General features: G+C 45.6%; 1 protein-coding gene across 2 annotated transcripts in view; it reads left to right on the top strand.

The window, feature by feature from the left end:
* The window catches only part of RANBP17 (RAN binding protein 17), a 1522743-nt gene that overhangs the window by 297441 nt on the left and 1199025 nt on the right, over positions 1 to 26277 (top strand). For both annotated transcript variants that reach the window (XM_078653359.1, XM_078653358.1), the window contains exon 9: positions 4226 to 4345. In XM_078653359.1, coding sequence (XP_078509485.1) covers positions 4226 to 4345 — 120 coding nt within the window. The remainder of the gene's footprint in view (positions 1 to 4225; positions 4346 to 26277) is intronic.

Here is a 26277-nt window from a genome sequence, read left to right as displayed (position 1 = left end):
TCTAACTCTGACTGGATTGCAAGCTTGAATGAGATATCCCTAGGCCTATTCCACCTCATGGACGAAATACAGAATTTATCAACCATCACCAAAGAGCTCCTAAACTCGCACAGAGCCACTAGTGCCACTGTGAGCCAAACTAGTTCCCAAAAGAGCAGATATATCACCCAAAGCCCACACACCCAGTCTACTATAGCAAATACTATACCCTCCCCCAACGACCCCTCTCGTCCCAAGAGACTAATTGCTGAGTTATCGGACACTGACATACGCGACCTCCTCCTATCCTATGCCAGCCCTATTGACAACTGCAAGCCTTTACAGGGTCATATATAAACCATTCAAGCTAACCCTTACAGAGAATTCTCCCACAACCACAGATCTATAAATAGCGAAAACCTCAAAACAATGAACATAGTGCAGACAGCCCTCACCCACTCTACTAGCAAACTGAAGTGTGTAATCCTCAATTGCAGATCAGCTAGCAAACATGCGTCCGACATCTACAATCACCTCCTCTCAAATGAGCCTGACATTGTTATCCTTACAGAAACATGGCTAAATAGCTCCTCTTCTCCTATCCTCGACCTACTTGTCCCACCTAGTCATTACATAATCCGTCCAAACAGAAAAGTGAAACCTAACGGTGGATTAGCCTGCATTAACCAAAACACAATCTCAGTTAATCGAGCAGATACTGTCTCCTTACCTACCTGTGAATATCTGTGCATCAACATCGCAAACGACAACTGCCTCATTAGCAATCTTCACATAATATACCACCCCACCCCGGTGATAATCTGCTGTTCATTGAAGAGATAATGGAAGTCATCACATGTAACAACATCCCACAAGTGTCTCAGATTTTCCCAGGAGACTGCAATCTCCACTGGAACAATGCGAATGGTCATGCTGTGAGCTGTCTTAAATCCTACCTGTCAGATCACGATCTGACCCAATTCTGCGAAAGCCCAACCCACAACAAGGGAGAGACACTTGACCTCATCATAGCTAAAATGAACAACGTCCCATTAGACTTCATTATCCCCTACGATTGTACTGACAATTACAGCAGCATCTTCTCTATCCATATTGAGGTGACTCCGAAGAGATGCCAGCCTAAGAAAACAAAACAATGGCAAAGGTATCTCCAAAATAATAATCCTATCATCCGAGCAAACCGATGCAACACCGCCCTGATCGCCCAGGCAGGCATTGTCGACATTCATGACCTCACAGACTTCTAAAAACTCCACTATTCTTGAAATACTTGGCTCAACTGCCCCCCTGCAACAAAAAAACGTTTCCACTAAAATCTCCAATCCATGGTTCAACGAGAACCTGAACTCTGACCAAAGCAAGCTAAGATCAGCAGAAAGAATATGGAGATCGGTACCCTCTATTGAACACCTAAATCACCTTAGATCAGTGAGGAATACATACAACAGGAAAATCTTAAAGGCAAAGGCTGACTTCTTAAGAACTCAGCTGAACCAAGCCATTAATCGTCCAAAAAGATTATTTGAAATAGTCAAACAACAATCGATCAATACACCAAACTCTGTGGAACAAAGAGAGACTGCTACCCCTAGCTGCGAGGAACTGACCAAATTCTTCTTAGAGAAAACAAAAACCATTCAATATGACCTACAGTCTAAGAGTGCTCTACCACCGGCTACCGATTCTGAGTCTACATTTTACTCCCAGGTCAATTTAGTACATCGGGGGGAGCTCCAAAAAACAATGCCTCTTGACACACCTTCACGCCCTGCATTGAAAATGGCACCTATAACACTCTTCTAGCGATTAATCCCTCCAAACACTTCAATGATCCACCACCACCTTCCATATTCAAAATTATAAAAACTTCTATTCTCCCCTTATGGTCAAAGATTGTAAACGCCTCTCTGAGGCAAGGCACTATACCTGACTGCCTAAAAGTAGGGCAGATAACACCCATACTAAAGAAATCCAACTCCCTCTGCTCAGATCTCAACTACCTCCCTACATCTAACATCCCCACTTTGACGAAACTTCTAGAAAAATGTGTGCAAATTCAACTATGCAACCACATTGAGAACTTCAACCTCCTAGATCAACACCAATCAGGCTTCCGTCAAGGACACAGTACAGAATCAGGACTCACCCACATCGTGGACTACATATTAAAAATGCTAGTCCATAATGAATCATGTCTTTTGATACTGCTTGACTTATCCTCCCCTTTCAACATGATTAAACATGACAACCTACTGTACCTATTGGAACGAAGGATGGGTCTATCTGGTCCCGTGCTACAATGGTTTACCTCGTTCCTAAGCAACAGAACCCAAAGAATCAAGAGGAAGCAATCCCACTCTCAACCCTCCATGGTCACCCCAGGAGTTCCACAGGGTTCTGAACTATCACCCATTCTTTTCAATCTACTCATGGAACCCCTGGCAAACGCTTTGAACTCTGCGAGCATTCTATATCACATGTATGCTGATGATGCACATTTGTATATGAAATTCTCCTCCCAGAAGACTTCATCTCCCTCAATACTACTCTGAATAACACTCAAAGCTGGCTCACTGGCTACCACCTTATGCTCAACACCACCAAAACGTAATTCCTCCTCATCTCCCACCCCCAACCACACAGACAAGATAGACCTCTGGCTGAAACATCTAACAACCTTTAACTGCTCTCCCCACATCATTGACTCCGCTAAATCCTTGTGAATAACCTTTGACAAACACTTGAATATGCAGGCGCATATCAGTAATGCCACCAAAGGAGCTAATCACCAGATAAGTATCCTAAGGAAACTTAAACACTTCCTCCCACAGGTTGACTTAAAAATGGCGGTACAAGCCATAGTATTGCCAAGATTGGATTATAGACGCACCTCTCTTTGCGTACTTCCCAAATACAAGCTGACCCGCTGAGTGCATCTCTTAACGCTGTGGCCAGGTTGGTCTCCAGAACAAAAAGAAATAACCACATTTCTCCGACCTTAAAAGGATTGAACTTGCTACCATATGAGGCAAGAATACAACTAAAGATCACCTGCATGACTCATAAAGCCCTTCATATCAAACCCCCAGTTGCTTAGCACAAAAGCTAGAGCTTTCTGGAGGTTGCTGACATTCACGAAGCGGGAGCACTCTACTACTGAAACCACAGACCTTTCACATGAAGAGAACGTGCTGCAGAGCCTTTTCAGGTATCGCACCGAAGATATGGAACTCCTTACCACCAGATGTATGCAGAATCTCTTCCTCCTTCTCCTTCAAAAAACAAGTGAAAATGCTTCTAATTAACAAATTCACATCCTAAGACTTTAAATCATACTTTACTGTTATCAATATGTTATCTTATCTACCACTGTCTACCTCTTAAACCGAATGTATGTATATTAACTCCTCAACCTTCTAATGTATCCAACTAGTGTAATGTAAAGCGCTCATGTTCGCCAATTCAAAACTTTATAAATAAATAAATTAAAACACATCAGAGACTCCTTCATTTCTTGAAATTTGCAAGAAGCTAAATACCTGGCTCTTCAAATAGCTCCTCGGGCCTACACACCAGCTCAAATACCCTCACGGTCGATTAGTTTGCCAGACCATAATAAAGCTAGACCTATTGTTTTTAGAAGTGCTTGTTCTTTTTAGTTTTGATCTTAAGTTCAAGTTTGAGTATTTTTCCTTTCCCTAATCACCCACTGTTGAATTTCGCAACTTAAAATAGAGCAGTAGTTTTAATAGATTGTTTTTTCGAATTTTTCCTTTAATAAGGCTTTTGTTAATTTTTTTGTTGTGTAACTCTTGCATTTGAATACATCTGTTTGTGGAAAGTATGTTCATTTGTACGTATTTAAATGTTCAACATATCCCTTTCTAAGGTAAATAGTGACCTTCATGATAGCTACATGCCACAGTAAGTGAGTGTGTGTTTGTAGGTGTGTGAGCTCACTCGCGACTTTTTTACGTTTGTGATGGGAGAAAGTACTATTTAATCGTTTGGTTTTTCGAGTGCTGGCCAGGTGTGAGTGAAAGTCATTTCTTCTTGCTGCCATTTTAGGCCACTTTCAAGCAAATGAATCTGCACGTTTACCTTGGCTAATGAGCCACTTTTTTGAGTTTCTAAACACTGAAGTTGTTTCAGCAGCCTTGTTTGAACATGCTTTGAGCAAACAGAAAATATATAGTAGTAATTATGTGCTTATGTTGTTTTTCAGGCTCTTTCTTGTTTAGTCCAGTTTGCTTCTGTAAGGCGATCTTTATTTAGCAATCCAGAACGGGCTAAATATCTTGGCAGTTTAATTAAAGGAGTGAAACGTGTTCTTGAAAACCCTCAGGTATTATTCCAATTTCATGATTTTCGAATTTTAAAGTTGTTGAATTTTTCCTGAGTTAAATACATGACTGGTGATCTTGCTACAATCTTGGTTTGTTACTCTTGAAATGTGGGATTGCTTTGAGACCTGCAGTTCGTAGATTAAAAAACTGAACAGGCCGACTCCATCTTCCATCCTTCAAAGGCTGCTATTAAATAAGTGTTTTTGCCTGCAGTATGGGACTTTTATGGCCCGGTCCACAGTGATGGGCCTGAACTGAAGTTTATTGCCCCTAAAGAGTGAGCAATGTATTGCCTTGTAGCCCACAGCTAAGAGCACCCTAATGCTAAAACACCAAGGCAGGTGGTCCACCCAACACAAGCCCTGATCCCTCACCATGCCCAGACAAGCACGGAAACGCTTATCCGACTAAGTTTAGGGTCATACTTTTTCGTGTCTCCTTCTTTCACGCTGTCCCTGGGTCGCCCCCATCATTGCTCTCCCTCCCTTGCCAGCACAGCAAAGAGTTAAAGATGAATCACCACTTTCAGCATCGGATGCACAACTACCTGATAGCAGCACTGCAGCAAGCACCTGGCCTGGGCTCCCATACAGCCAGCTTTGGTGTCTCTGTTCACCATACAGGTTCATCTGCTACTGATACATCTTATGCTCCCTTCATGCATGAACACGTTGCAGAAGTGGGTCCCGTGCTCACTGTGCCCTTGGAACCAAGCTGCACCCAAGTGACAATCCCCAGTCGGGGCGAAACTGGTCTTGGGCTGTTGTGTTCCAGTTCGGAGAGAACCTGGCGTGGCAATTCAAGCTGAAGTGTACCTGTTGGAGCAGGACCATGGCTGATTTGCATACAGCTGGGTCTAATCTGTAGTGGCATAGTGAGCAAAATAATGGTGGACTGGAATAATTGCCAATGGCTGACATTAGTTCATCTATCGCTGTTTTGTTTACTTCAGTGCAATGTTGCAAGTGTGACGGGCATGCTCAGATTTGGGCCCCGTGCTCACTGTGCTCTAGGAACCAAGTTGCACCAGACTAACGAGCCTCAATCAGGGCAAAACCAGTCATGGGTTGCTTGTGTTTCGGTTCGGAGAGAACCTGGCTTGGCTGTAGAAATGCTGATGTGCATATATCTGGGTCTAATCTGAGGTGAGCAAATTAGTGATTGACTGGGATACAGCCCTGAATAATTACTAGTGGGTGAAATTAATTCAAGCATTCGACCCATCGCTGTTTTTTGCACTTCAGTTATATTATTGCAAAGTCTTTATAGAATGCTTTTTTCCCTTTAATAATGATTGTGTTTTGAACAGTCTTTTGATGTATATAAGTAACAAGTAGTTCTCCATATTTCTGTAAACATATTTTGGGTACATTGTGGCCACGTCGTTATCTTAATATGTCATAAATCCTTTTAGTTCTGTTTTCACTAACATGTTTTCAGATATCTGTACTGATCACGTTTCCTGTACTTTAGTCATCTTCAATTGCCTTCCTTCCCCCTGTTTTAACCCCTCACTCTTATCCAGGCACCCACATCCAGTATTCATACAACTCCTACCTGGCAAATCATATCTTAAACCTGTGTGTTTTGTAAAACCTGATGTTTGCAGAGTACAATTATTCCAGACGTTTGTAGATCGCAATGCTATTTAGCAGTGTTGAATACAACCATACATGTGTATATATTCTGTCCTTTCGAAAGGGTGCACATTTCTTGTGTCTGTAGACAACTACACAATCCCCGTGATGGCTGATGGAGTTTCTGAGCAGTGCCAGAGATGATCTCACGGCGCAGGTGTCCTGTGTCTACTTTGTTAAAGCAAGAATGCTTCGGGAAGAGGGCCATCTGCTGCTGGGCTGAAGGGAGGTGTGGATTGAGTGAATGTTTGTGTGACTCTCCTTGCTCCATGAATGGGAGTACTGAAATGGGTTGTCTCAGATAAAAAGATGTGAGCAAAGGGTGTGAAAGAGGTAAGCTCTTATTAGGAAGTCTGATGCGACAATTGTAAAGGGGTTATTTGGTTCAGTCTCTGTGGAGATTTGCATAGTCAGTGTAAGAAGGGGAAGTATTTATAGTTTTGAGAGTTCACATTGTTTGCACTTTAATTATATTTTCTTCCTTAATGAAATTAAATTTTTCCAAGCTTTTATAGCCCTACGCCAAAATAAAGACAAATGGGAAAATGTGTGCACTACCCACTTGAACCTTTTTTAATATCTCTCCACGGTGAAGTGTTTAATATAGAAATCTCTGGGGGTTGCATGCTTTTCTTTCCATAGCCCTACATTAGGGCATCTGGGTTTACAAAGTCGTTGTGGCAGCAAAAGGGGTACAGACCTTACACATACTAACTATTCTTGATGTGCTGCCCATGCTGTTGAAGATGTGTGTTTATTTGAATGTAATTATTAGTGTGAAAGTATCAGCGTGGAGAGGTGTGTACGTAGCAGCCTAGTTCTCTTGTTTATTTGTTGTTTAAGTCAGGAGATCCTGTCAGGGGTAGGTATTGCTTCACTAGGATCTGTACACCGTGTGACAATATCATTGGCTTTGATGGAGGGTCCTACTCCTCGGAAAATATTTATGCATATGTCATTTCTATAGCATGAACTGAGCTAGACTGTAGTGGATGTACATGGTCAGAGACCAGCATAAATTCAACGTTTAAGAGAAGAGGTACTTAGGTTGTGGATGGTGATGTAGTACTCTTCAAAGTGGTGAGTCGTCAACTCTTTCCTAAATTGGACCCATGCTGGAGTGGTCCTAATGGGTATAGGGCCATTGTTCCATATCTTTTATTCATAAGTGGAAAAGGTGTGCTGTCATGTTTTTTCTTTTTTAAACTTCTTAGTCTAATGGTGTCCTGGCTGCAGGTACACCAAGATTCACCAGAGATGGAAAGCTTGCTGCAAGATAAACGGGAGTGCAGGTCTTGATAGCTTTGTTTATGCCATTGGTTTTTAAGTTGATGCCGGCTGGTAGGTGGAGCCCGTGAAGTTCCATCATGATGGGCGTGATGTGATCATCTTTTGCATGCTCTGGATGGGACATGCTGCAGCATGTAGGATGCCCCTAAGGTACGTCAGTATGAAGTCTGGGAGGTCAAGGAGTAGGACATTACCACCATTCAGATGTAAGGCTACATGGGCTTGAGCAGCTGTTTTGAAGTCACTCTCTAAAAGAAACAGTGTGTGTCTCCTTGGAAGAGAGAGCTGGTATCACGCTGTCTTTGTATTTTTGGCAAAGTGTTCCTTCTGGATGAGGTTGGTGTCCAGGGGGAATTCAAGTGACTTGGTATTCGGTGAAAGTTGGTGTCTAAGCATACATGGTCATGACATTGAGCTAGGTTTGTACTGTATCTTGTGTCTTTGTTCTTAGTAAATCACAGGAATTCGATCTTTAGGAATGCGCTGGAAATTCAAGCCCGGATAATGTGCATGCAGTGTTTCAGGCATTGGATGTCTGAATCAGAAGAGGCTTTCAAGCAGAGTTGTAAATCATCGCCATATTGGTGAATCTTGATGCTGTTATTTGCAAATAGGTACAAAAGGGGGGTGGTGATGGACGGAGCATCTGAACCAATCAAACACTCACACCCAGTCAAAAGATCTGGGTTTGATCCATCACCGTTCTATAGCCCACTCTGCCACCCCAGTTCAGACATGGCTATATGCAAATCAGTCTGACCCTGTGCCTCATGGGAACAGTCCAGCCCGAACTGCCAAGCCATGCCTTACCTGGATCGGAAACAAGCTTCCGGGGACCGGTTTCTGGCATTCCAGCCGTCTTCAGCCCGGCTTGCTTGAATCCAGTGGCAAAGTGAGCAAGGGACTCACGTCTGAGCATACCCTGCCACACTTATGATGGCCAAAGCGGTACAAAAGGGGGTGGTGATGGACGGAGCATCTGAACCAATCAAACACTCACACCCAAATCTTTTGACTGGGTGTGAGTGTTTGATTGGTTCAGATGCTCCGTCCATCACCACCCCCTTTTGTACCGTTATTTGCAAATAGAGCACCAAGTAGCTCCGTGGGTAGGTAGACCATGACAGGCGACTGCATGGAGCCTGTGGGGAAGAAACCACAGGTGATGGAAATCTTTTGTGACCTAAAAGTGCGCATGTGAATAAACTGTTGTTGGTTGGAAAAGTAGGAGGAGAATCGGTGAAGGACATTGCTGGTGAATATCATTCGAGACTCTGTGGTGTGTATGAGGGTGTTTTATATGGAACAGAGGATTTTGTTAAACTCAAAGCCAGTTTAGAGGAAATGGAATAGACTGGTCTGTAGCTGCACTCCAAGATTCACACAGAAGCATGATTGGGTTAGCCCCATAGAGGGCACCAGATCCATTCTACAGCACAGGTGTGAACACCAGAGAGGCAGCGTGGTTTTACTCTTTAAACAATAACAGAGGGTACGTTTTTACACTCTGCCTTCAGCTGCTAATCTCTTCTCAATCACTTTTTTTTATTGCCAGCTGGAATTCCCTCTTGCTTCAGGAAGCTGCATGGTTCAATAGCTTTAGCCTTTTACGCGTCAATAACAGGTCACGACCTGATCGCACGAGACACCGCTGCTCTACAATTTGTCAGAAAATATGACTGCATGGCTGCCAAGCTGCCACATGTCGTGAGTGAAACTTCCAACGAGTCCTGCTTTTCCCCCCCAACAGCACCTTGCAGTCACTCAGTCGTAGGCATGTCCGTCCATCCTCATGATGGAAAAGCAAAATGCATAAGTCTGGCGATTCAAAGTGCAGTTGTTTAGAACAGAAAGCCTGGATAAGCATACGCTATCACACCCGACCAGGGGCCACTCTGCAAAAGTGACTGTTTTTAAAATATTGTGTGATATTTTTTGTTTTAGCTCAGACATTTTTCTTGGCAAACTTTGTGTATTTAATATAGTTCATTGGTGGTTAACAACAAACATACTAGTAGACATTTCCATTGCATCGATTTTCAATATTAACAAATCATTAAACTTATTAAGAACAGGCTTTCATAGCTATTCATAATTGGGCGCGAATTATTCACATTAAAACCAGAGGAATTGGGTACAGACTAAAAAAAACACATTTATATGGAGGAAATGTCAGCACACCAAAATAATTCCTGTTCGGACGACTCATTGGCAGAATAAAAGTAATAACAGTTTCTTGTAGAAATTGGTACATTTCACGATGCACCCACAAATACCAGCAAAAGTAGATGTCGAAATGTCTTTCTCATGGGTGTTTGATATAGTGTGGTGATTTAAAAACATCAGAGGACACTATAAGCGCTACAAGCATATCTTTCTCAATCGAAATAACAGACTAACATATTCACCACTCAAATTGCATTCATATTTTCACTATACTAATTTACCACTATTCCTTTATGGGTTCCAGAGTTACTCGCCGAAAAAGCGTTTTGACGCCTCGTCAGGGGTAGTAAGCGCTGCATAAATGCAATTGCAATACAAAACAATACAATGAGAGCAATAAAAGGCATAACTCTTCTCAGCAGAAAGAGTGAAATCTTCTGCTTGAGTTAAAGCTAAACAATGCTTGTTTAGAAGCACATTGAAGCTGTTTAAAGAGATTTGTGTGTTAGCTAAGGATGGCAAAAAGTAATGATGTTAAAACTGGAGTAACCTAAAGCCACAATGTGAGAAGTGCCCATTTTGGTGTGATCACACCGTTTTGGGGATTGATGCTGCTGGTTTCTTTCTGGATTCTTTGCACTGCTACACTGCTAATCAGGCCCAGCACATGTCCCCCCCTGACAATGAAAATCTGATAAAATTGGCTATTTCTCCTAATTGGCATATTTCATTTTCCTATACGACCATAGTATTTGGTGCAGGAATGCACCCATGACATGGAAAGTAAAATTTTACTTGTGCACTACATTATCAATTGTGCCATCCACTAATGTGAAAGGGGAAGCATGGCCACCGGCCTCTCAGTATAGCCTGACTGCTGGTGTTTACACGCAGTCTTCCTTTTTAAATATTCATAAGTCACCCCATGCAGGGCACAAGACAAGGTAGGGTGCATGGTATTTAATAACAGAACATGTAGAAATTGAATCTTGTCATGTGCCTATAGTAACATGCCCCCAAAAGCCATTTTCACTATGGAAGGCACTTGTTGTCCTATAAGAAAAAAACAGTGTGCAGATTAAAATATTAACTCTGTTATATTAGATTTGGGAAAAGCAGGAACATCGATTCAACCGCTATTTATAATATGTAATAAAAATCCAATCTAATGGTCTAGTTAAATGTTTATTAAATATGTAGGAAACAACATTTTTAGAAAGTTAAGTTTTCAATGCTCGAAAGTACAGGAAGCTAATTTTCATTATCCTGGCAGCAGCTGCCCTGGTAGTGCTTGACCTCAATGTGGTTTGAAAACTACTCCCAGAGAGAGACAATGGCTTGGGCCTGATGACAGGATGGGCTGGGTGCAGACTGTGCGATAAATGTCAGACCAGGAAGGGCAGATGGGAAGTTTCCAGGTACTTCATTAATTTGAAAGCGACAGACCCAGCAAGCTAGGTGTCATGCTTCATCATATGGGCTCGCTCCTTGTCGGGTCGGTGGTGCAATACCCGAAGGGCACTCATAAAGGGACTCTTTAGCGGAGATCTTTTGTTCCTGCCGTATGGTGCCGTGGGTGTGAGGGCCCTAGGGAATGGAAGTGAATGCTGTAGATGTGTGCAGGTGGTTAAAAAAGGTTGGGTTGTCCACAACGGAATTTTAATAAAGTGGTAACCCACCTTGCTAAACTGTGAACTGTTCCCAGAACTGGTTTGGTGTAGCTTAGGAGGAGGAGAATATTCTTTTTGCTAAACACACCCCTGACTGGTACACAAGCAGAGGTTTGTATTACATAGCATTTCCTTTAAAATATTGCACTCTGGGATAGTTCGAAGTAAAACAAACAACCGAATGTGATTAATAGTGGGTACGGTTACCCCCAGGATTTTTTACCCCATTGATTAAAGAATCATCACTGCCTACTGAGCTGTACATAAAAGGACCTCACCACTTTCCGAACATGTGGACGAATAAAAGAAGGGTTGCACCTGATATTTGAGGCCTGTGAAGAGACTTAAAGGGCAGGACCCCCTCAGACTTGTACTCAGGACAAAAATGTGGGGTCCAAGATTCATTGCTGTCCTCCTGTTTGGCTACAGGAACACAACAAGCTGCAAGAGGCCTTTTTCCTGAATTGCCCACCTGGCCATTTGCAGCTGGACAAGGACTGGACCATGCTGGTGGCCTCTTCTGGGGTAAAGGTCATGAAAGAAACCCCTTTGGATTGATATTCACTCGTCACTCCATTCATACACAACTCACTCGAAAACAGTTAATTTCCAGTGGACAAGAGGGATGTAAACAAAAAATATAACAAATCTAAAAAAATACAAATGTATTCATAGTTTAAAAGCATATATATCATAATGCATACAATACATAATATTCAAATATCCTGGCTAGACAATAGTATTCCGGCCTTTAAAAAGACACTCATATATATATCTACATAAAAACACAAAAATACACAGGGACCTAATAAAAAGAAAAAAATATTTCCTATTACTAAAAAAACTAATACACCATATAAGGATCCATTGTAACAGCTATGAATAATTCATACAAATGCTGAAGTTTGATACAATTGTCGCCACAGATTTTATAAACTTTTCTTATTCAAGCATCGACACGTTTAGGTGGCCACTAGTTTTCTAGCCAACACCTTCTTCGGAAGATTTGTATAAAAGTCCCAATCCAAATCAACATCTGGAAAACATGAATGTAACAATAAATAAATAAAAACAGGTTTTTAGAACAAAACATATATCATCCTTCTTTTTAGTAAAACAACCCTCTGTCCACCACACAACCCATCCATTCACTACTACATGTCATTTCACATAATTCAGCATATTAATTAGCTGAAAATAGTCACATACTTTATTAGTCTCTTTAATGTGAATCTATGTGATTCAAAAGGTACTCCACTACAACACCCAAGTTTAAATCTCTGCACCTACACAGAACAGATCTAAGGTGTAGCAAGGGTGTCTGAAGTTTATATTGTATACCTGGATCATATCAACGAGTACCCAGATGTATGGTGTACTATACGCTAATTGTATCAGAAACAGAGATTTGCATATATGTACCTATTTCTGAGCACACGGCGGTCTCCAGAAAATACTGCCAACCGGAATTCAGTAAAAACACAGCTTCAAGCATATTAGTACCTCTTTTTTTTATTTATTTTTATTTTTTCTTATTAATTTGTTTATTACAATTTCAAAAGCGAAAAAAACAGTGTACATTAGAACAGTGTCAGGTGACAAATCACAAGCAACCACCAGGTAGTCATGAGAGCAGCATCATCTATCAAAATAAGCTGTTTTGTACAAGCAATTACATCATTATAATATCAGGTAGGCAGTAACAGGACGGAGTCAGCAGGAAGAAAGGGTAAGGAGCCTTGCAATGTAGTCCAACCTATCAGCAAAGGCACGTCAACCATCTAGCCTGTTAGTCAGTGCCCCAATCACATTGAGAAAGCAGCGTAATCTAAGGAGGTGTAGGAGGATTCATCGTTTCAATCATGTTATTAGTGTCATTGTCGTCAGAGCAGTCATCCCTCGCCCTCCCCTCCACGCTAGTCTGTATGTCTCTATCTTCTGCTTCATCCCTGTTTTGTGCGCTTGACATTAACGTACCATCCAGTATTAGGGACCAGAAATGTTTAGGTCTATTCTTCGGGGGCATCAATTCGCTATATAATTCAGTTTGGGTACAGCAATATATCAATTCTCTCTTCCATAAAGTAAGGGAAGGGGGAGGCCCTCTCATCCAGGTTCTAGCAACGCACCACCTCGCTATCAGAAACGCCATGTCAGCTATTCTCCTCTGGGCAGGGCGTAAGGGTTTGGAGTATCCCAGGAGGGCCAGGAGAGGGTCCGGGTCCAGTGCTAGAGACAGTACTCTGTTAATTTCGTTGTATATCGACTGCCAGAAAGGGGAGAGGACTGGACAGGTCCAAGCGACATGCAGAAAATCCGCCACCGGGGCCCTGCATCTTTTGCACTCAGGTGAGTCGCATAGGCGGTACCTGTGAAGTCTCTCTGTGGTGTAGTAGGTTCTGTTCAAATATTTAAAGTGTATGAGTCTGTGGCGCCCATTGAGGGAGATCTTTCTAGTGCTAGCGCAGCAATATTCCCACAGTTCCTCACTCAGCTCAGTGCCTAAGTCGCGCTGCCAGGCTAATCTCGGCTTCGTGTATTCAGTGTATTTCTCGGTCTGAGCTATCCTGTAGAGGTTAGTCATTAATTTCATAGGGGACTTTGCAGCCACCACATAGTCAAATGCAGTCACCGTCACCGGTTCCTCCATGTCATCTCCAAGAAGCTCCCGCATAGCATGTCGCACTCTATGAAACTGAAACCGCGACATCAGCGTGGGGTTCAGCTCAGTAGTGTCAACCTCGCTCCAGGTTCGTGCTGTGCCGCCCGCAAATAAGTCACCCATTGTGCGCAGACCAAGTTGATGAAGGGCCAGAATCACCCCTTTCTCCCGACATGGTGCTAGCCAGTGGCACCATTCAATCTCCGCCCGTGGGGAGTACAGTAGGGTACACGCCTGTATCTCCATCATGCGATGCCAGGCATGTGTAACAAAATTCAAGGAATCTAATACGCCCATGTGGCGGTCTTGAAACAACATCAGCAACACCGGCATAGGAGTCGGGTCCGCGACTATCTTCTCAATACGGACGTAGGGAGCGTCATGCGGGCCATGTATCCAGGAATAAGCATGAGCACACTGCGCAACGCGGTAGTAGAGTTCCATGTCTGGGGCATTCAGCCCTCCCGATGCATAGGGTTGCACTAGGACGTTCCAGGCCACCCTGGGTTGCTTACCCGCCCAGGCAAGGTGTATTAATAGGGACTGTAGCCTGCGGAAAAAGTGGGCAGGAAGGGTCATCGGGAGATTACAGAATAGGAATAGAAAGCGCGGGAGAATCACCATTTTCATCAGGGAAATACGCCCCAGGCGCGCCCATAGTTTTCGCTAAGGACAATCTCAAAGTCTGTGTGGAGGCGAATTCCAAGATATCGGACCGCATTAGTAGTCCACTGAAGTGGGTACTCCGGTTCAAACTGTGCAGTGGAGGGTGTCAAGGGGAACATGAGGGACTTAGTCCAGTTAACCTGGATTCCTGAAAGGGAACCAAAAAGAACCACCTCTCTCAGAACCGTAGAGAGGTGTGTAGCGGGATCCCGAACATAAAGCAGTGTGTCGTCCGCATAGGTTGAGACAATAAGGCGATAGGTCGCAAAGCGGATACGTCGGTGACTATGATACTCCCGAAGGGCATAAGCCAGCGGCTCAGCAGCCAACGCATAGAGTATCGGAGAGAGGGGCAGCCCTGTCTCGTGCCTCTTCCGACAGCAATGTGTTCCGAGACCAGCGGGCCAATGCGGATGCGTGCCGTCGGTAAGGAGTATAACACCGTCAGGAGTTGTAAGAAAAGTTGCCCCACTCCCATCCTTTTCAGCACCTGATGGAGGAACACCCATTCCACGGAATCGAATGCCTTCTCCATGTCCAGAAAGACTGCAACAGCTGGTACCTCCGGACGCGTATGTTGAAACGCAGCAAATACAGTTCTAATGTTATATGTAAGGTTGCGTGTTGGAACAAAGCCAGATTGCTCCGGGGCAACCAGGGTCATGACCAAGGGTTGTAAGCAGTTAGAAAGAAGCTTAGCGAAGATTTTCGCATCCACATTCATGAGAGAAAGTGGGCGATACGAGGCGCAGTCACTCGAGTCCTTGCCCGGCTTAAGAATCGCCACAATGATTGCCTCTCTCATAGAAGGAGGCATGATACCCGAGTTGGCCATATCGTCAAATAAAGTAAGTAAGTGTGGTATCAAAAGGTCAGAGAAAGCCTTATAAAAGCCAACCGTAAGTCTATCGCTGCCCGGCGCGCCTCCACACTTCATGGACGACAAAGCCAAGTCCATCTCGTCCCGCTCGAAGGGGCGAGCTAGGAATTCCCGATGAACGTCTGAGAGCCACGGGAGCTCGATATGTGTCAGGTAGTCCATGATGCGCTCCTCAGAGGCCGGACTCCTTGACGCGTACAACTTCACGTAATACTCTTGGAACCACACCGCGATAGCTTCACTGGGAAGCGGAACCTCCGAGTCCTCCGAACGCATCTCCGGCATCGAGGAGCTATCTCTACCGCGTTTGGCTAAGCGGGCCAGAACAGAACCCGGACGCTCGCCCTCACAGTAGCTACGGGCTATGGCATACTTCCCTAGGTGCTTAATTTCGGAGTCCGCCTCGTCGTTATATTCTCGTAAGACCTTCGCTATTTCCTGATCAATTGCGTCATCCCCGGTCTGTGCCCTCAAGGCCTCCAAATCCTTAAGTTTACGTTCCAACAACCCTAGTCGGCCCCTAATCGACTTCAGTACCCCTGCGTGCTTAGAAATGGTGACCCCTCTAGTGTATAGTTTAAATGCCTCCCAAACCGATTGAAACTCATCTACAGAGCTCACATTCACTTCAAAGAAGACCTCCAAAGCCATCAGCAGCTCCTCCTTGAAGAGAGGGTCCAGCAAAGCATACGGGGGGAAGCGCCAGGCAAAAGGTGGGATCCGCCGGGCGGGCATGGAGCAGGTAACCAGGATTGGCGAGTGGTCCGAATAGGTTCGGGGCAAAACTTTGCATGCTCTCACGTTCTGGAGAAATCGGGAAGACATAAACCAGTAGTCTATTCTCGTATATATATTATGTGGGCTGAGTAGTGCGTAAACCCGCCCTGTGACGGATGTCTATGTCGCCAAACATCGACTAGGTCTAAATTTAGTAGCTGCGTGGATAGAATCCGTGCAGAGGCCGAGGGAGACCGTGTTGGGCCATCCGACCTGTCTAGCCCAGGGTGTCGAGTCAAGTTAAAATCCCCACCCCAAAAAGTGATCTTGTCAGCGAACGGAAGGATCTTTGCCGCTAAGTCTGTGTAGAAGGCAGGGAAATCAAAGTTAGGGCCAGAGGTGTTCACAATACACAAGTCCGCGGCCTTGCCACGACAGCTCGTGATAGCAAATCGGCCATCAACATCTGTGACTAGTGGTGACCATGTTAAGGAGGATTTCGGATTGAACCAGGTGAGGACCCCTCTGGCATGCGTGGTAAAACCTGCTGCATGTATATTATTCTTGAGCCCTCTGTAGGTAAGGATGGGGCTATCCAGTGGGAGGTGTGTTTCCTGCAAGACAGCTATGTCTACTCTATGCCTAGCCAGGTACTGTAGGACCCTGCACACTTTACGGTGATCGTTCAGGCCCCTCACATTCCAGGTCAGGAATCTCAATGTATCAGGTCCTTCAGGTCCTACCGTCCCATCGTCTGCCATGGAGTATGTGAAAAAGTCATAACTACTATGCCAAGTGTACGTATGAGGTGTCTCGTGGACACGGCACTGCTCTGCGATGTCTCCTGTCTGCCTGCAACAAACCATACAACCAATTGAAAACTTTGCATAAGAACATTCCCCACAAATTCCTTTTCCCAGCCCCCCACCACCGCCTGCCCAACCCCAACTAGGCCGTGTTCAGTCTTCCACCCCATCAAACAGTGCCCATCCCCCCATCACTCCTCAGCAACCATCCATTCGCAAACATATATACACACACGATCAAGGACCCCCATCCACCCCTCTGGATATACATATGGGAGCAGTGGTAAGCACACGGGGGCAGATGTAGTCGGAAAATGGAAGTGCAAGTATCACTCGAAAGCTGTGTCAACTTCGCTGCACCCCTCACTCCCCCGACCCAGCACTCAGGAAAATAGGAGGGTGGAAATACCACCCCGTGCTCAGTTGCCAAATGACTCAATCCACAAATGCGAGTTCAAAAACTGCCAAAGCATGTAAATGTCACTAGGTCCCAAAAGAATAGGCAGTGTGTAAGAGTCATATCAGAACTCCCATTTCGAGCAAAGCCTGAAAAAACTAGAAGTAGACCCTATAGGACACGGGGGCAGGGGATCGTCTAATATCAATAACAACATCTGTGAAGAACTCTCATAGCCCTGTATCCCAGCCCCCCTCACGCACTTAAAACCTGCCACGGTTTGAGACATCAGAGCATCAGGAAACACACTTAGGTTGTACTTAGCCTTGTTTCTCTAAGGTCTCTCTCTCCGTAGCCCCGCCCTCCTTCCTCAGCGAATGGTTCTCCTTTTGCCAGTCTTTCAGGGTCTTTTGAAGCGCCTTGGGATCCGTAAAGATCAAGGATCTTCCCTGCCTGTTGACACGTAGTTTTGCGCGGTACAGCATCGCATAATCCGCGCCGAGCTCACGTAGCTGACGTTTCAGAGGAGCAAATTGTTTCCTGGCCTCCTGCACCCTGGCCGTAAAGTTGGGATATATGGATAGAACCGAACCCTCATATTGTAGCGGCTGCTTTTCTCTGGCCAATTTCAGGGCTAAGTCGCGGTCCCGATAGTTTAGTAGTTTAGCAATAATGGGCCGTGGGGGAGCCCCCGGCTGGGGTCGTGGGCCCAGGGAGCGATGCGCCCTTTCAACAATGAACATGTTCGAGAACGCAGTGTCTCCAAGGAGTTTCTTCAGTAGGCCTTCCATAAATAGGTCCATATTGCCTGTCTGGGTGGTTTACCGATGTGATAATCAATCAAGCAAAACAAAAAGTTGACCAGATACAGAGATGTGATCTATTTAAACTCCGCAAGAAAAGACAAGACAACAGAACAACCATTGTATCGAAATTTTCGACTGCGAGCATAAGTTTCAAGAAGGTCATTAGGAACCATTGGGGAATCCTGAAGGCAGAACCAGACTTTCACTCGATTTTCGACAATCCCCCTATTTTTGCTTATACCAGGGCGAAAAATGTAGGAGAATTAATAAAATTAAAAACAGAATCACCTATGACACACCGTGGAACTAGACCATGTCTACATTGAGGAAATTGCAATAACATCATTAGAGGCAACAGTATAACCCACCCAATGAAAGGACATAACATCAGACTGCGAGTAAACGCCACGTGTGAAACTGCAAATGTAATATATATGTTAAAGTGCCCGTGTCGAAAGGTATAGATCGGCAAAACGGAACGTAAGATCAAGACAAGAATCAATGAGCACAAATCGAGCATTAGAACTCAAAATATGAAATCATCCGTAGCTGTACACTTTACAGAAGAACACCATAATGTGTCACAACAATGGAAAGAGGCAGTGGTGAATCCTATTCGGAAAAATGCCACCTCCCCTTGGACAGAGCTCTCCAACCTTCGTCCTATCTCTCTGCTGCCACTCCTGAGTAAACTGGCCGAGAAGCATGTTAATACCCACCTGTCGAGTTTCATAGAGGAGACAGGGGGCCTGGACCACTCTCAATCTGGGTTCAGGCCCAACTACAGCACCGAATCAGCTCTCCTCTCCGTGACCGATAACATCAAGATGTCACAGGATAGAGGAGGCTCAATGATTCTGGTGCTGTTAGACCTGTCGGCCGCCTTTGATACTGTGTCCCACAAGATTCTCGTGAGCCGTTTACAGGGAGTAGGCATAGGAGGACAGGCCCTTTCTTGGCTGGAGAGCTTTCTGTCCGGGCGCTCACAATCCGTCAGCTTGGGACCATATCGCTCCTCCTCAAGGATGCTCACGAAGGGGGTGCCACAGGGCTCATGCCTAAGCCCCACATTGTTTAATGTGTACGTGGCCCCCCTTGCTGAGATTGTGAGAAAATATGGATTCACCCCGGTGTCCTACGCTGACGACACCCAACTTCTCTACCCTTTCCATTCCCTAAACTCCAATGTTAAGGATAATTTCGCGGAAGGCATGAGGGCCATATCCAACTGGATGGCGGTCAACCGCCTCCAATGCAACGTTGGAAAAACGGAGCTAATGCTCTTTGGAAAAGCGTCCATACTATGGTCCCCCGACTGGTGGCCTTTAGACCTGGGACCAGTACCCACCCCAAAATTAACAGTAAAAAATTTGGGGGTGAAGTTAGATCAAAATCTTACCTTGAAGGAACATGTGAGTACAGTTGCTGGGGCATGTTTCCACACAATTGGTCTGTTAAAGCGAGTCTTCCCATACCTATCAGATAACTACAGAAAGACCCTAGTGCAGACTATGGTGATAAGTAAAATTGATTATTGCAATGGACTCCTGATACAAGCCAACGAGAGCGCCATAAATCGCCTCCAGGTAGTCCAAAACACAGCGGCAAGACTGGTTTTGAATGCCCCCCCCCAGAACCCCTTCCAAGCCTCTGCTGCGAGAACTTCATTGGCTGCCTATACGGCAACGCATCAAATTTAAAATCTGTTGCATGGTTCACAAATGCCTGTTCGGGAAAGCCCCCAATTATCTGACTCAAAAGTTGCCCCTTTACAAACCTGACAGAGCACTACGGTCAAGCAATCAATTGCTGATAAAAACTCCTCTGGTAAAAAAAACCAGACAAGGTGGCAGAGCCTTCTCTCTGGTAGGGCCTAATCTTTGGAACAACCTCCCACCCGACCTAAGACAAACTTCTAACCATTCTTCCTTCAGAAAAAAATTAAAAACTTGCTTATTCCTGGAAGAATAAATAATCAACTGTCAGCTGATAACCACAACCTCTGGTAACACCTGCCAAGCCACCTTGCGAGCAAAGCGCGGAGATACCCCGTAAGGGGTCGATTCTTGCGCTATATAAGAATATAAAATAAAATAAATAAAATAAACTACAATTCTTGATCTTAGAAACCATCGAAAAAAAAGAAGGTCGGGACAATAACAAACCATTGTTACAAAGAGAGAATTGTTGGATCCATTTATTGAATTCAAGTAAACCGTTTGGTCTTAATGACCGGATTGAATTTTCATGCTATTTATAAGACTTTGACTTGCATATATCATTATGTACTGGATTGAATTTTCAAGCTATCTATAAGACTTTGATCATAATGTACAATGGTACTGAACTATTAGGCTACGGCCTTCTTTCACCTTGGCTCTTGATGTTTCACGATGTAAGGTCATTCCCACGATGAACATGACATTCTTCTATCATACATCTTCGCACACACTTTTTTTGCTAAGTGAAATTTTATTGTACATATTTTTTTTGCTAAGTGAAACTTTATTGTACATATTTCGGCACACACAAGCCTTCACTCGAACATCGCCACTTCCTTATTTTTGTATGTCACATGATCGGACTCTTCACCAATCACGACACGCGCCACACGCCATTGCCGCTTTTACAACTCGCACGTTAGATTACTGGTTGCTACCAACCTTGACCAGTGTAACCCGCGAACGTTGGAATTCTACTCGAAAGCCTTATCGAGAAGAGACGTGTCGCGACTTCACAGTAAGCTAGATTTTATATGGGTTACGCTTATCAAGTAAGCTGATCACAGTTATCATTCTAACCCACGTTCTTATTTTCGCAGTTTATTGAACAAATTCCTACGTATTGCTCGTTCTTTCGAATCGCCATAAGACATGTAAGTGTGACGGCCCATTTTTTACCGTTTGCATTTTTCCACTTTCACGTGTTTTGAACACTAAAGGGTTTCACTCGCATCATTAAGCACTGTTCAATATTACGTCGCCATGACCGCATGTTTGCACTTTACAACAGAACAATTAACGTTTGTGTCATGTTTAGAATTCACATAGTATTGAATATATCGTTACTGATTATCTTTTAGCTCATGGTCTCTGATGAAGGGCGTTCACGCCCGAAATGCGTTGGACTTATTTCAATGATGATGTCAACAAAAGAAGTATGTGATATTCAACAATGAAATGAATACAAAATTTCATGAATTCAATGAATATATGAAACAAAATAAATAAGAACTCAATAACTCAAAACAAACAAGAGTCTTTTCATCATTCACCACAGTATGGAATCCTGAGCTGAACCTCAGGAGATAAATAGGTGTGCGTCAAGGGATGTTTTCTAATGGACTATTAGAAACACGACTTGTGAAACATTATCGAGGACGCCTTTGACAAGAGACGTTACCTAGGCAGCACCCTCCAACGTTTTGAAATTAACCGAAAAACTGTACCACTGATAAATAAGCTGTGCGCTACTCCTCCATTATTTTCTGGTTTCTGGAAGGCCCGTTAGGCGTAGGTTACATCGGCGCGAGCAGGCCTCAAAATCTTCAGTCTTATCCAAGAGGGACTGCATGGCCCTGCCGATTTGTTTGTTGTCTGAGTCAAGCGTGGTCTGGGCCTCCTCAACCGCAGGTGTCGCGGCCGGCTCCATACCCGCCGGTCCCTGCGCAGAACGCGACGCCGGGGGAGATTGATGACTTCGTCATGGCCATGAGGTCGCTCCCTCCTCCGTCGGATTCAGCGGCGCCTTCAGGCCAAGCGGCCCCCAACTGGGTCCCCACGCGGGCCGGGTGCTTCGGCGCCGTCGGCGACTTCGGTCCCGACGCCGCAGGGCCCCACTGGATCCGGCTCCGGATCCGGGTCGCCGCCGGTCGACCTCACGACTTCGCCGGCGCCGACCCCAAGGGTGTCGCCCCTGGCGCCGTCCCACAACGACGCCGTCCCTGGTCCTGCCCTCGATTCGGGTCCGGCGTCGGAACGGCGCCACTCGGCACCGCATTTGACGACCCGGCCCCATCCTTTGAGCCTGAGTACCAGGCGATGCTGCCAAAATGTCCGGTGGAGGTCCGGCTAAACTCGGCCAAGCCTTTGTGGAGGGTCGGGATGCGGCGCGTTATCCATCCGGTGTGGGCTGGACACTACTGACTCACTGGGCAGAGCGATGGCAACGACTGTGACGATTCGTCGCCACGCCTGGTTGAGATCTGCCAATTTCTCGGCTGATGTCCAAAACACACTTATGGACATGCCGTTCGATGGCCATCGCCTCTTTGGCGACAAGGCAGACCATGCGCTTGAGCGCATTAAGGACTCCAGGGCTATGGCCAAGTCCTTGGACCTCTCGGCCCCGCGCCAGCAAACCGCTGCCTTTCGCTCCTTTCGTGGCCAAGGAAGGGGCGACCCCAAACGTCCTGCCAGCCACGGGCCACAGACTACCATCCAATGCGGTGGCGGACGTGGAAATCGCCGTGGCGGCGGTCGGGGACAACGGCGAGGCCAGTCCACACCTACCCCTGCAGCATCCGCCTCAAAACCCTCCTAGTCCGTGCTTTCCGGCCCATGTGACGCCAGTGGGGGGCAGGGTTCGCTATCACCACCACCACTGGCGCACTGTCACTTCAGACAGGTGGGTGCTGCAAATCGTCCGAAGGGGCTACTCCCTCCCCTTCGAGGCGTCCCCTCCAGCCATGTCACTGCAGTACCACCGCGTGTCGGGGGATCACTTGAGACTTCTACAAGAGGAAGTTATGGCCCTCTTGGCCAAGGGGGCCACCGAGCGTGTTCCTGGGCCTAAAGTAGGGGGTAGTTGTTACTCCCACTACTTTCTGGTACCCAAGAAGGGCAAAGGGGGCCTACGCCCTATCTTGGACCTACGGAACGTCAACGGCTTCCTCCGGAAGGAGAAGTTCAAGATGCTGACATTGGCTCAGGTCTTAGCTGCACTAGACCCTGGAGACTGGATGGTAGCGTTGGACTTGCAGGACGCTTATTTTCACATCCCCGTCCTGCCGGCCCATCGGCGTTAACTGCGGTTCACGGTAGGCCACGAGCACTTTCAGTTTACCTTGCTCCCCTTCGGCCTTACCAGCGCCCCACGGGTGTTCACAAAAGTGATGGCGGTGGTCGCAGCTCATCTGCGCAGGTTAGGGGTTTCAGTCTTCCCCTACCTCGACGACTGGTTGTTGAAGGCGGGCTCGCCCCAGACAGCCGTCAGCCACCTCCAGACTACGGCCGACCTCCTGCACCTGCTGGGGTTCTCCATCAATGTGCCGAAGTCACACCTGTGTCCCTCTCAGAAGCTCCTCTTCATCGGAGTGGTTCTAGACTCGGCGCAGTTTCGGGTTTATCCTCCCGAACAGCGGTTTTGGGATATTCAGGCTCTGATTCTGATCTTTAAGCCTTTTTCCCGAGTCTCGGTCAGGTTGACGCTGCGGCTTCTGGGGCTGATGGCCTCCTGCATCCTTCTGGTGCATCACGCCCGGTGGCGGATGCGGGCTCTGCAGTGGGACCTGAAGTTTCAGTGGGCCCCGCATCAGGGCAACTTGTCCGACCATGTCTTGATCTCGGAGGGCACTGCAAGACAGTTGCAGTGGTGGCTCACGGACCACGATTGGGTCAGCGGCAGATCCCTCTCCCTAACCCAACCAGAGCACGTAGTTGTGACAGACGCGTCCCTCCAGGGCTGGGGGGGTCACATGGGAGAGGCGGAGATCAGAGGCCTCTAGTCTCCGGCGGAGTCCCGGCTCCACATCAGCCTTCTGGAGCTGCGGGCGATCCGGCTTGCACTGAAGGCATTCCTCCCCTCTGTCCGGGGGAGTGTAGTGCAGGTGTTCACGGACAACACCACCTCCATGTGGTACTGCAACAAACAGGAAGGGGTGGGGTCGTGGACCCTCTGCCAGGAGGCTCTTCGCCTCTGGCAGTGGCTGGAACATCAGGGCGTGACCCTTGTGGTTCAACACCTGGCAGGTTCCCTGAACGCCAGGGCGGACAAACTCAGCCGTCGGTGCATGATGGATCATGAATGGGGTCTGAACTCGGACGTGGCGCAAGGCCTCTTTCAGCAGTGGGGAGAGCCTTGGTTAGATTGCGCAATGTCCTCAGTTCTGCGCGTTGGAATTTCCAAGGCGGCACTCGCTCGGAGACGCTTTTCGTCGCAAGTCGAGTTGCGGTCTGTTGTACGCCTTTCCGCCTATACCACTTCTGCCCAGAGTGCTGAAGAAGATCAGGCGCGACCGGGCCCAGGTTATCCTTGTGGCTCCGTACTGGGCACGAAGATATTGGTATCCAGAGCTACTCAGCATGATCTGTTCTAAGGTACTACCTCTGAGGATGATGCCTGCGCTCGTGGTGGCCAGGGCCATGCTTGATATCTTTTCCAGGCGAAAGTCAGAACTGAGAACAGTTTTGGACATTTAGACCTCCGAAGCAGCGGGACCACCCAAGTTAGTCGACCAAGGTGCAACATAATTGGGCAAGAAAATTAAGATGGTCCCACTCAGATTGTTTTGGAGCTTTTAAAACCTGTTTAGTGGACTCACGTGGCAAGCCTATCCAATTCTGGTGTGACCTTCCCAGAAGGGGGAAGCAGAGAAGACGTGGGACCCGATAGCAGCAGAGAAGACGCGGGACCCGATAGCAGCAGAGAAGACCCGGGACCCGATAGCAGCAGAGAAGACCCGATATATCCTACAGCCTTGCCTGTATTCTGAGCTTCACGAAAGAGACCTAATTCTAAGAAAGTTTTGACCGGTCAAAGGCATGAAAAGTATCTGTTAATTGAAAGGACTTTTCTGGGTGCTACTAGGAGCTTTTCCTGCCAAAACCAAAAGGCTTCAGTAGGACCTTGTCCAACAGCTTTCAGGCTTTGTGAGGTCTTTGTCCGATATAATCTGCAACCTTACCCCACTGGAGGATTTGGACTTTCATTTGAGAGACTAAATCAGAAGGATATCTGACCCGAGCCATTTTGGTCACGCAGAAATGATACCTAGGTCCCAGTCACAGTCTAACAGTACTTTCTAATCGCCCTTTTTCTTTTAAATCTTTTACATTTCTTTTCTCTGGTTCCACTTATGGGATTTTTACATTTTGGTGTCATTTTCTTTATTACATATGTTCTCTATTTCTAAAAATCTGAGTGGGTGTTTATTGTGTTTTGTTTTTGTCTCTTGTATCTGTTTTTATTCTTCTAAAGGTGTTCCACAATTTCACTAAGTTAAGCAATCTTGCTTGCTTTGTGCCAGGTGTCTCCAACCAGTGGATTGTGAGCTGCCAAAAGCTCACAGACCCCTTCAGAGTAGCTCACAGCCTTGAGTTCATTTTTAAATAAGCCCAGGGTCCCATTTTCCTTTTACAGTTAAGGGAAAACTGTGTTTATTTTGCATTATTATCTTCAGGCTGCAGATAGCAGGGACTGATAATGAGCAGTGCTGGAGTCAAATGTATGACCCAGATCACAGGGGAGAAGAACTGAAGTACTGAGGTATTTAAATCTGAAAAAAAGTCCTTGTCAACTCACTATTGGACCATGGCAGCAAAATGATGGTTCTGAATTCTTTTAAATTGGAGAAAATCTAAAGAAGTTAGCTTAATGATCAAGTTAACTCATCATTTTAATTTCATTCCATTTCAAAGGGTTGCATTTACAAACAACAGGCCTCTTACTCCCAGTGGCCAGTAGATTTGTAGATATTTATAACTGAAAAATACTGTCATTTTTTTCAAACAGGAGAAGTGGATACAACAATTTCCATGAAACAATGAGTCACTGTTTTTCTCCACTTTCAATTAAGCCAGTTGGGTCTTAATATTTTATGGAGCATGTTTCTTCACTTTAAATTCCTCCTATTTGAACAAATGGCTGTATTTCACTGTTATAAATATGGCACCGAATCTACAAGCCACTTGATGCAAGAGGCCTGCTGTTTGTAAATGCAACTAATTTAAATGATGAGTTTTATGGAATTCATCTAAACAAAGTTAACTCTTGGTTTAATATTCTCCAATTTCAAGTGTCGCATTTGCACACAGCAGGCAGCTTGCTCCCATTGGCTGTCAGACATGGTGTTATATTTATAACTGTAAAATACAGCAATTTTTCAAATTGGAGAAATTTAAACCGCCAACATTTTTTCTATATTATGAAAATATTTTGCGGAAAAGTTTTCTGCACCTTTAATTTCTCCAATTAAAAAAATGGTTATATGTTCGAGTTACAGGGCCGGTTCTAGG

This window comes from Lissotriton helveticus, chromosome 7 (assembly GCF_964261635.1).
Source record: "Lissotriton helveticus chromosome 7, aLisHel1.1, whole genome shotgun sequence".
Classification (NCBI taxonomy): domain Eukaryota; kingdom Metazoa; phylum Chordata; class Amphibia; order Caudata; family Salamandridae; genus Lissotriton; species Lissotriton helveticus.
The sequence above is the reverse complement of the archived record's forward strand: the minus strand, read 5'-3'. Positions and strand labels throughout refer to the sequence as shown.